Source organism: Procambarus clarkii, chromosome 32 (genome assembly GCF_040958095.1).
Source record: "Procambarus clarkii isolate CNS0578487 chromosome 32, FALCON_Pclarkii_2.0, whole genome shotgun sequence".
NCBI classification, from domain to species: Eukaryota; Metazoa; Arthropoda; class Malacostraca; order Decapoda; family Cambaridae; genus Procambarus; species Procambarus clarkii.
In genome coordinates this window covers 8,007,517-8,020,025 of record NC_091181.1, presented here as the reverse complement: position 1 = coordinate 8,020,025, position 12,509 = coordinate 8,007,517, and the positions used below count along the sequence as shown (strand labels likewise).

Here is a 12,509-nt window from a genome sequence, read left to right as displayed (position 1 = left end):
ATACTTATATGTAACGTCTGTATATAGTTAATAGAAGCAAAAACAGTATGGTGGGAGGAGAATGGTGGCGAGTAAGGTGAAGATGGGGGGGGGAGGGGAGCGAGTGACAGCCAGTGGCGGGCTACCACTGCCACTCAGCATACCAACTTAGTGGTTCGTTATGGTGAACAAAACATGCAGATACTTACATATAACCTGTGTATATAGTGTAATAACCGACAAAGTATTTGTTCACTGTTTGATGAACAAATACTGATATTGAATCAACAATATGCACACCATAATTTTGAGTACAGTGATGATTCACACATTTTATTATAAATATATCACACTACACACTATTGAATAATATTACAGCAAAAAAAGAAGAAAAAACAATTAGAGACATTGAAATAATTCGGTAATTGTCTCTTTGTGGCCACTCCTGCCTGACAGCTGGGGCGGAGCACACCGCCTGGGACGCATGATGGACGCAGTTTTTTTGTCAGACTTCCCCGCCCTATGGCGGGCAATATATGCTACTTCCCAGCAAACAATTTTAGGTTGCCACAACATATCTGGAAAGTATTGGAAAGTATTGGAAACGTTTGTTTTATCGTATCAGATACGATATTGTGTGTGGACTTAAATAGGTTTCCAAAACTTATAACCAAGACATATGTATCTAACACTAATTTGAGATGTTGTGGCAACTTTACACTCCTAACATGAGTCATTCATAATCCATTCATATACCAATATGAATCTCTTATGAAAGGTTTGAGCCAATAATCTGAACCCTTTTCACATCTTTGTGTTTAAAGTTAAATTTCTTGAAATTAAATTATATTTTATATTATATTATTTTTATTATATTTTATATTATATTATTTTTATTATATTTTATATTATATTATTTTTATTATATTTTATATTATATTATTATTTTCAATTGAAATATTAAAACCAATTTAAGGGTAAAAAAAATCTAATAATTTATATTTCTTTTATTATTTACTAACAATTATAATTATTTACTAACGTTGAGAGGGGAGGCTGTACGGCGGAGAGTGGCGGCTGTGGCGGACAGTGGCGGCGGTGGCGGATAGTGGCGGCGGGCGGACAGTGGCGGCGGGCGGACAGTGGCGGCGGCGGGCGGACAGTGGCGGCGGGCGGACAGTAGCGGCGGTGGCGGATAGTGGCGGCGGGCGGACAGTGGCGGCGGTGGCGGATAGTGGCGGCGGGCGGACAGTGGCGGCGGGCGGACAGTGGCGGCGGGCGGACAGTGGCAGCTGTGGCGGATAGTGGCGGCGGGCGGACCGTGGCGGCTTTGGCGGCGGTGGTGGACAGTGGCGGCGGGCGGACAGTGGCGGTGGCGGGCGGACAGTGGCGGCGGCGGGCGGACAGTGGCGGCGGCGGGCGGACAGTGGCGGCGGCGGGCGGACAGTGGCGGCGGCGGGCGGACAGTGGCGGCGGCGGGCGGACAGTGGTGGCGGCGGGCGGACAGTGGTGGCGGCGGGCGGACAGTGGAGGCGGCGGGCGGACAGTGGTGGCGGCGGGCGGACAGTGGTGGCGGCGGGCGGACAGTGGTGGCGGCGGGCGGACAGTGGTGGCGGCGGGCGGACAGTGGTGGCGGCGGGCAGACAGTGGTGGCGGTGGCAGACAGTGGTGGCGGTGGCGGACAGTGGTGGCGGTGGCGGATAGTGGCAGCGGGCGGACAGTGGCGGCGGGCAGACAGTGGCGGCGGTGGCGGATAGTGGCGGCGGGCGGACAGTGGCGTCGGGCGGACAGTGGCGGCGGTGGCGGATAGTGGCGGCGGGCGGACAGTGGCGGCGGGCGGACAGTGGCGGCGGTGGCGGATAGTGGCGGCGGGCGGACAGGGCGGCGGCGGGCGGACAGTGGCGGCGGGCGGACAGTGGCGGCGGGAGGACAGTGGCGGCGGTGGCGGATAGTGGCGGTGGGCGGACAGTGGCGGCGGGCGGACAGTGGCGGCGGGCGGACAGTGGCGGCTGTGGCGGATAGTGGCGGCGGGCGGACCGTGGCGGCTTTGGCGGCGGTGGTGGACAGTGGCGGCGAGCGGACAGTGGCAGCGGCGGGCGGACAGTGGCGGCGGCGGGCGGACAGTGGCGACGGCGGGCGAACAGTGGCGGCGGCGGGCGGACAGTGGAGGCGGCGGGCGGACAGTGGAGGCGGCGGGTGGACAGTGGAGGCGGCGGGCGGACAGTGGTGGCGGCGGGCGGACAGTGGTGGCGGCGGGCGGACAGTGGTGGCGGCGGGCGGACAGTGGTGGCGGCGGGCGGACAGTGGTGGCGGTGGCAGACAGTTGTGGCAGTGGCGGACAGTGGCGGCGGTGGCGGACAGTGACGGCGGTGGCGGACAGTGGCGGCGGTGGCGGACAGTGGCGGCGGTGGCGGACACTGGCGGCTGTGTCTGGCGGTGGTGGCGGGCGGTGGCGGGTGGCGGCGTCTGTGATGAGTGGTGGCGGCTGGCGGTGGTGGGTGGTGGCGGCGGGGGTGGTGGGTGGTGGTGGCGGCGGTGGTGGTGGGTGGTGGTGGCGGCGGCGGCTGGTGGTGGGTGGTGGTGGGTGGCGGCTGGTGGTGGGTGGTGGCGGCGGGTGGCGGTGGCGGGTGGCGGGTGGCGGTGGGTGGTGGCGGGTGGCGGCTGGCGGTGGGTGGTGGCGGGTGGCGGCTGGCGGTGGGTGGTGGCGGGTGGTGGCGGGTGGCGGCTGGCGGTGGGTGGTGGCGGGTGGCGGCTGGCGGTGGGTGGTGGCGGCTGGCGGCGGGTGGCGGCTGGTGGCGGCGGGTGGCGGCTGGTGGCGGGTGGCGGCGGGTGGCGGCTCGTGGCGGCGGGTGGCGGGTGGCGGCGGGTGGCGGCGGGTGGCGGCGGGTGGCGGCGGGTGGCGGCGGGTGGCGGGTGGCGGCGGGTGGTGGGTGGCGGCGGGTGGCGGCGGGTGGCGGGTGGCGGCGAAAGGTGGGTGGTGGCGGCGGGTGGTGGGTGGTGGCGGCGGGTGGTGAGTGGCGGTGGTAGGTGGCGGTGGCTGGTGGCGGGTGGCGGCTGGTGGTGGGTGGTGGCGGGTGGCGGCTGGTGGTGGGTGGTGGCGGGTGGCGGCTGGTGGCGGGTGGCGGCGGGTGGTGGCTGGTGGCGGGTGGTGGCGGGTGGCGGCGGGTGGTGGCGGGTGGCGGCTGGTGGCGGCTGGTGGCGGCTGGTGGCGGGTGGTGACGGGTGGCGGCTGGTGGCGGGTGGCGGCTGGTGGCGGGTGGTGGCGGGTGGCGGCTGGTGGTGGGTGGTAGCGGCTGGCGGCTGGTGGTGAGTGGCGGTGGTGGGTGACGGGTGGCGGCTGGTGGTGGGTGGTGGCGGGTGGCGGCTGGTGGTGGGTGGCGGCGGGTGGCGGCTGGTGGTGGGTGGCGGCGGGTGGCGGCTGGTGGTGGGTGGCGGCGGGTGGCGGCGGGTGGTGGGTGGCGGGTGGCGGGTGGTGGCGGATGGCGGCGGGTGGCGGCTGGTGGTGGGTGGCAGCTGGTGGTGGGTGGTGGCGGGTGGCGGCTTTTGGTGGGTTGCGGGTGGCGGCGGGTGGCGGCTGGTGGCGGCCAGCTGGGACACAACCTTCACCACTGAAGGTCTGAGCACAACTAACCATGTCTCTCTCACCACCAGAACAGTGTTGCCAGCTCGCGCTCTCAAAATGTTTCCTTCAAAGATTGTATATTATCTTTGAACAACAAGTTTGATTATCAAGCAAATAATGCATATATTATTGTCACATTAATACTGTGCAATATCTTATTACATTCCTGCTAAATAATTATAATTTGAAACAGGACAAAAAATCCAACATATATATAAAAACCAACATTAGAGATCACGAGGCCTAGGCCTCGCCTGTGACCACACATCCTGCCTCCCTGGCCTGCTACCCTCTCACACCTCACACTCTTAACTCTCTCATAATCACTCTCACTCTCTTACTCTGTCACTCTTACTCTCTGTCACTCTTACTCTGTCACTCTTACTCTCTGTCACTCTTACTCTCTGTCACTCTTACTCTGTCACTCTTACACTCTGTCACTCTTACTCTCTGTCACTCTTACTCTGTCACTCTTACTCTCTGTCACTCTTACTCTCTGTCACTCTTACTCTCTGTCACTCTCACTCTGTCACTCTTACTCTCTGTCACTCTTACTCTCTGTCACTCTTACTCTGTCACTCTTACTCTCTGTCACTCTTACTCTCTGTCACTCTTACTCTCTGTCACTCTTACTCTGTCACTCTTACTCTCTGTCACTCTTACTCTCTGTCACTCTTACTCTCTGTCACTCTTACTCTGTCACTCTTACTCTCTGTCACTCTTACTCTCTGTCACTCTTACTCTCTGTCACTCTTACTCTCTGTCACTCTTACTCTGTCACTCTTACTCTGTCACTCTTACACTCTGTCACTCTTACTCTCTGTCACTCTTACTCTGTCACTCTTACTCTCTGTCACTCTTACTCTGTCACTCTTACTCTCTGTCACTCTTACTCTCTGTCACTCTTACTCTCTGTCACTCTTACTCTCTGTCACTCTTACTCTCTGTCACTCTTACTCTGTCACTCTTACTCTGTCACTCTTACTCTCTGTCACTCTTACTCTCTGTCACTCTTACTCTCTGTCACTCATACTCTGTCATTCTTACTCACTCTTAGTAACCTTTACCCATTCATACTCACTCTCTCACTCTTACTCTCATACTCTTACTCTCAATTACTCTTACTCTCAATCACTCTTACTCCCAATCACTCCTACTCCCAATCACTCCTACTCTCAATCACTCCTACTCTCATTCTTACTCTTACTCTTACTCCCAATCACTCTTACTCTCAATCACTCTTATTCTCATTCTTACTCTTACTCTCACTCTTACTCTTACTCCCAATCACTCTTACTCCCAATCACTCTTACTCTCAATCACTCTTACTCTCAATCACTCTTACTCTCAATCACTCTTACTCTCATTCTTACTCTTACTCACTCTTACTCTCAATCACTCTTATTCGCATTCTTACTCCTACTCCCAATCACTCTTACTCCCAATCACTCTTACTCTCAATCACTCTTACTCCCAATCACTCTTACTCTCAATCACTCTTACTCTCAATCACTCTTACTCTCAATCACTCTTACTCTCATTCTTACTCTTACTCACTCTTACTCTCAATCACTCTTACTCCCAATCACTCTTATTCTCAATCACTCTTACTCTCAATCACTTTTACTCTCAATCACTATTACTCTCAATCACTCTTACTCTCACTAACTCTCAATCACTCTTACTCGCACTCTAACTCTCAATCACTCTTATGCACTATTTCTCACTCTTTCTCTCAGTCATCCTTACTCTCATACTCACTCTTACACTGTCACTCTTACTCTCTGTCACTCTTACTCTCTGTCACTCTTACTCTCTGTCACTCTTACTCTGTCACTCATACTCTCTGTCACTCTTACTCTCTGTCACTCTTACTCTGTCACTCTTACTCTCTGTCACTCTTACTCTCTGTCACTCTTACTCTCTATCACTCTTACTCTGTCATTCTTACTCTGTCACTCTTACTCACTCTCAGTCACCCTTACCCATTCATACTCACTCTCTCACTCTTACTCTCATACTCTTACTCTCAATTACTCTTACTCTCAATCACTCTTACTCCCAATCACTCCTACTCCCAATCACTCCTACTCTCAATCACTCCTACTCTCATTCTTACTCTTACTCTTACTCCCAATCACTCTTACTCTCAATCACTCTTATTCTCATTCTTACTCTTACTCTCACTCTTACTCTTACTCCCAATCACTCTTACTCCCAATCACTCTTACTCTCAATCACTCTTACTCTCAATCACTCTTACTCTCAATCACTCTTACTCTCATTCTTACTCTTACTCACTCTTACTCTCAATCACTCTTATTCTCATTCTTACTCCTACTCTCACTCTAACTCCTACTCCCAATCACTCTTACTCCCAATCACTCTTACACTCAATCACTCTTACTCCCAATCACTCTTACTCTCAATCACTCTTACTCTCAATCACTCTTACTCTCAATCACTCTTACTCTCAATCACTCTTACTCTCACTAACTCTCAATCACTCTTACTCTCACTCTAACTCTCAATCACACTTACTCTCATACTCACCCTTACTCTCAATCACTTTACTCTCACTCTTACTCATTCTGTCACCCTTACTCTCACTCTTACTCACTCTGTCACTCTTACTCTCAGTCACTCTTATACTCACTCTTACTCACACTTACACACTCTCTGGCACTCTCACTCACCTTCAGTCACTCTTACTCACTCTTACCCACTCTCGCTCACTCTTACTCACTCTAGTTAATAAGAACACGCCAATATAAGACAACAAAACGTTTTCAGATTCTTTCTCACCACTTTCCAGCAACTTTTATAATTTATATAAATTATCTTAGGGAATAATACATAAATTATACATTTAAACATGATATTAGTGTTTAGTGGAATGCATAAGGAGTCAAATTGTGTTAAAAAGAGCAATTTTTAGAAACTTTGGAAAACTACTTTTTTCTGTTCATATTATAACTAAATGGATTTTAAAGGTTTCACTCAGCCAATATATATCATTCACAATTTATTAATGAATTTTACAAAAAAACACCATAAATTTTATATTTAAACATGTAAAAACTATTTGTTTTACATTTGGAAGAAAATAATTGTAGAAAAACAATTTTAATTAAACCTTTGTGTTTGGATTTTTTGAGTAAAAGTTTCTCAAAGGCTCTCCTGCACCATTCTCAATGCAAATCATTCCCACACCTATGGGAAGAGATAGGCGAACGTTGTGTAGATGATTTGTGTTTGCTGGGTTAGGATTTGTTGTATTATTTTTCCCATGATCAGAGAACACAAATTAGCAGGTTTAGAAGATTTTTTATGTGCCTGTGGGTGATGTGGGATATCTGGGGCTTGACTTAATTATTCAATTATTTACTTATTTAATTTAATAAAGAAGGACCATCCACTTTTGAGAAAAGAGGGAAAACTAATAAAAGTGATCATTAGAATAACACTAGAGAACCAGTGTCTATGGACAATTATTAGAAAGGATAATCACTTGAAATAATGAATGGACTGTATGATTAATTAACTAAAGTCAGAGTCTCAAACACCTACATTGGGGGGGTATTACTAGAACTTCATATACGTCTAGGAACTAGTGTGGTTCGTCACCAGTTCATTGCTGAATAAATAATATTATGATCTAAACTGCTGTAGATTCAAATATGTAAACTCAAATTGTAAATATTAATGATTATTAAATTACGGAGCAACCGTCTAAGCAAACACATGAATTTTCAATCATCATATCTGGTAAAAATATTTAATATAATGATCCTACAAAATTTGCATAAGAATTAATTTGGAGGAATTAAATTTGTACAAAGAGTCTTAGCTTTAAGACTATTTCTATGACATCGTTTTGTGATTCATCCTCGTGATCTCAGGATCTCCACATAGAAGGAATTAGAGATGAATAGCATGAATGAAGAAAACGACTCGATGACTCCTCACATACGAGCTGAAAATTAAAGAATATTAAGTAGCATTGGAATAGGCTACTTTTAATCTCAATATTCATGAAAATAGAAGAAATGCCGATGTGGTACTAACGTTGGATATGGGGTCGTCTCACTATGTAACGACAGACTACTCACAAATATACGATCTTAAATGATGCATCAAGAAAGAAACTATACTTAACGTGAGCGTTGGTACTACTGAAGTCTGCCGATATCCCGTCTGCCAGTCCCAAACGTTCACGCCGTTGTACGCGTATTTGTGGGTTTTGGCTTTAATTATAGAAGCGTTATTGGTTGGCTGAGCACTATGGAGCACGTCGAAGAATAATTATTCACTATTAGTTGGGTATCAGTGTAATTCTTGCTGATAACTCCCAATCGCCACGTGTCTCGCCACTCTTGACGCCAGGACCCTTCTCTCTCGTACGCTGTCCAGGCACGCTCGCTGTACAATGGCGTCGCCGCCTCCCTCAACCCGCGTCTCGCATTCACAACAGAAATTGTTAATCACGAATAATTTTTTTTCCGCGCGATTATGGATGTAATACGTTAATGAGGACATGAGGACGGAGTTGCAATTATAGGGACTTAAATATTAACATATTCTCGTTTTATGGTGTTAAACGAGAAATGGAGAAGATTTTAGTTTTCTCCATGGCATTCGTGCGTGACTGAAGGAAATGTTACTACAGAACAGTTTAATGAATAACTCTCAGTTTAAGATTATTGGGAGTTATATTATCCGTAAGTAATTATTACACGGAATACTGATGATTTTAGAGAACCACATTTAATTCTCTAACCCATTGATAATAAATGTGTCTAACTAGACATTGGCTCTATTTCATGAGAATTCTAGCATTAATACACAGATGCTATGGTTAGTTTATGTTGACACTACTGTTAGTAAATTTAGTGACTACCATAGTTAGTATATAATAATAATGATTTATTATAATACAATAGTAGTTTATTAGTGTTGGAAATTTCCAACAGGTGACAATGGCCAAATAGCCCTTAGCAACACATGGGTTAATTATTACAGTAAACGTAATTAAACTTGATCAAGATGTCATTACTCCTTCCTTGGTGTGCTTGGGGAAGAGGCTGGTCTGAATTTAGGCTGATATTCTAGCTAGCCAGGGCAAGTTGTCAATATTACTCAGACACGTTAATTGTTGACGCAAGAAGAGATTTTGGTGGGAGACTGGTAATTATTGGGGAGTGACGATTCAGCATGCTATAGCCAACAACAGTGTGAGCTTTCCTGACACAGGCTGTTGGTTAAGATTCTCCCACATAGGGACTGAATCCGTTATTTGAGTATTGTTCTTCACGTGCAGAGGAAGCAGTCGTTTTCCCACAAGAGCGTAAGTGAGTGCTCAAGGTGAAGAGTACTCTGCCGGTCAACCGCATTTTTTTCAGGTAACCTCAACACCCCCTACGAGTTACTTTTGGAGGGCTCGTGTCCGGGAGAGAGCCCTGGCTGTCCCATTTGGGGACCTGTGTCTGGGGTAGAAAACCCTGGTAGTTACATTTGGGGACCTGAGTCTGGGGGAAGGGAACCCTGGCAGTCACATTTGGAGACCTGAGTCTGGGGAAGGGAACCCTGGCAGTCACATTTGGGGACATGAGTCTGGGGGAAGGGAACCCAGGCAGTCACATTTGGGGACCTGAGTCTGGGGGAAGGGAACCCTGGCAGTCACATTTGGGGACCTGAGTCTGGGGAAGGGAATCCTGGCAGTCACATTAGTGTGTTACTGCCCGGGACCAGACGCACTGGTCGTTGCACTGATCATTCAAGCACCTCATGAGACAATACATATACATAATGTTCTAACTTTTGGTACAACATTGCAACTAAACGTTCGAATCACAAAAAAATTTGCCCACTCGTTGCAGTCTGAAAGTAAACATGAACATATAAAATAAAATGAATGGCATTCCCTTTGTTGGAAAAACCTCCCTTATTTTATTTCTGCAAAGGAAAGATTTGGGGATACAGTGCCATAACTTTAATACCTATCATCCAGGTAGGCAATCATGGCCACTGGCTCTTCCAAACCGCACCACACTGCCCACGTTTAGAAGATTTCCTGTAGTTTATATATTTCCAGAACGACTGTTGCAGTGTTTTCGTCAATAAGTCAGATTATTGTGCACTTAGAAGCTACCCATAAGTGAAATAGAGAGGAATCTGAAATACCTTTCTCCTATACAAACACTAGAATAAAAGCTGTATCCAGCATTAAGCTTCTGCAACGTTGATGGAACATTCACAGAGGACAACAAAGAAATGAGCGAAATACTGATGCTTCAGTACGATTCTGTTTTCAGTGAACCTCTAAACACATTGAAGATCATTTTTTCCAAGTGAATTCTTCATGAATGTGATACCAACATCGAACCATATATCAGATATCACCCCTAACCCCACTGCACTTTAAAGAAACGATAGCCATCATTCTTATTCACTATACACGAAGCTCAGGCTCATGGAATTTTATAGTCATCAAGAAGCGCAAAACGTCGCTATCACTGGTCATAAACATCTTTTGTTGACAATGTCTATATTCTGGTGTCATCCGTGAAGAACTTAGAATACCGAAGATCGCGCCACTTCACCGTGGATGTCGTAAAGCATATTCAAAATATTATAGACCAGTAGCTCTAACTTCACACATCATAAAAATCTTTGAAATAGTGTAAAGATATAAGATTAGAAATCATGTGGAATCACAGCATCTACGAAACCCTGAGTAATGTGGGTTCAGAACAGGGTGCTTCTGCATCTCACAATTGCTAGATCATTATGACATGGCCTCAGGTGCCATGTTAGACAAGCAAAACGCAGCTGTAAAATACACAGATATTGCAAATCTGTAGACAAATGTGACAATGATGTTATTGCACGCAAAATGTTCTTTCTATTTGCAAAGTAGGAAGATAGGGTCTATAACTTCCTACCGAACAGAATGTAAAGTGTAAAAGTCAACACAGCAAACTGTATAAACTTCATCCACCATGAAAAGCTCAGTCCCTCAAGGTATTGTACTTGCTCCGGTACATTTTCTTATTCTTATATCAGACATATACAAGGATACAAACTACAGTACGGTTTCATCATTTGCAGATGACACTAGGATTTTCCATGCGAGTAGACAGTATAGAGGACACAGCAAATCTTATGAAATAGGGTATTTCAATGGGCCACAGATATGATGTTTAATGAAAATATGTTTTTGCTGCTGCGCAATGGAAAAAAACGAAAATATAAAAACGGAAACCAAATATAAAACGGAATCAAGACACATTATAGAATGAAAAGCAATGAAAGGATCCAGGAGTAATCATGTTGGAAGTACTTACCTTTAAACACACAATCAATTAGCTGTCCCTACTGCAAGAAAAATGACAGGTTAGATATCATCCAAACAAGGGATGCCATACCAATTATGATACGATTAAAGACATTAGTGATCTCTAGGGCACTAGCGTCCTAGTGTTGTATATTGATGCACATTACCAACCGCATTCAGAACCGGAGAAATTGCTAACCTAGAGAACGTGCTTAGATTCTTTACTGCTAGAATCCACTGTTTAAGTAATTTAAATAATTGGGAGCGATTAAAAGTTCAAAATCTGTATTCTCTAGAGCGCAGGCGAGAGATACATAATACGCTACACGTGGAATATATTAGAGGGGCTGGTTCCAAATTTGAACATAGAGATAACATCGCATGACACCAGTAGGAATAACAAGATGTGCAAAATAACTCCAATGAAAAGAGGGGCAATAAGAACGCTGAGGGAGAACTCTTTCAACATAATAGGGGCTTAAAATTTTTCAACACTCTCCTGCTACACATAAAGGGCATAACTGACCGGCCTCTCACGGTGTACAAAAGAGAACTCTAACAAACACCTCCAAAAAATACGTGATTTATACCAGTCTATGATTCATAAGTCAGACTGCGAGCAGCCACGTCCAGCAGCCTGGTTGATCACACAACCAACTGTGAGACCTGGTCTCAGACAGGGGCGTTTGATCCACGAAACCTCCATAAGGTAGCCACAAGGGAGGTAGGTACCTGCTGAGTCACAAGTTGTTTCTGCCTGTCAGTACTGCAGAACAGTTCAAATTACCCAGAATACTTACCCTCGTATCTTTAGTAATGTGAGAGTGATTTCTGTGGCTTGCATTTAGGTGAAACCGAACTACCCGCAACAGTAGCAAGAAAAGCGCTATATTATTAAAAATAACACGTAAGTCACCAACCTTGCGAGCCTGAGAAATCCACTGAGGAAGCTGCCGGAGTGTAACGTTGCCATGTAAGACGTCCGCTGTTGTCGTGAAGACGCCCACACCTCCCGGGGACCGTAATAACCTTATTAACTGAAATAAATTAATTCACACAAATAATGAACGTCCCGATGATGCTGCCATATTGATGCTAAAGATTCACAAAATATTATGCGTAAAATATTAGTCCAGCTTGTTGACACTGGTTTGTCGTACTTACAGCGATGGTTGATGGGTCGGAGGAGGCGGCGTCTGTGATGAAGAACACAGAGCAGCGGGGACGGTGCTCTGGTGACAACATAGCATCCAACACCCCAGCCATTGTTCCTGGAGTGACGTGTGTATCTGTGGATGGTGAGCATCATATGTGACACACTCTCAGGAAGCAGTAAATTACAGAAAATATTATTTTATATAGTAAGCTATTGATAATATTTTGTAAAAGTACAACTAATATAAAATAACCAAGGGGTTTAAAGACATTTTTGAAAACCAAACAAGTGCAGCATGTAATGTAATTCATAATAGTAAAAATAATAATAATAATAATAATAATAATAATAATAATAATAATAATAATAATAATAATAATAATAATAATAATAGCGCTGGCAAAAATGGTAATACC

The 12,509-nt window shown here is 46.5% G+C and overlaps 1 protein-coding gene across 1 annotated transcript in view; it reads right to left on the bottom strand.

Annotated features, from left to right (window-relative positions):
- The window catches only part of LOC123759255 (uncharacterized), a 267,157-nt gene extending 254,954 nt beyond the window's left edge, over positions 1–12,203 (bottom strand). Inside the window, exons 1-2 of the mRNA XM_069334751.1 lie at positions 12,102–12,203; positions 11,858–11,974 (exon numbers count right to left, since the gene is read on the bottom strand). Coding sequence (XP_069190852.1) covers positions 11,858–11,974; positions 12,102–12,203 — 219 coding nt within the window. The remainder of the gene's footprint in view (positions 1–11,857; positions 11,975–12,101) is intronic.
- Between the last annotated feature and the right edge of the window lie 306 nt (positions 12,204–12,509).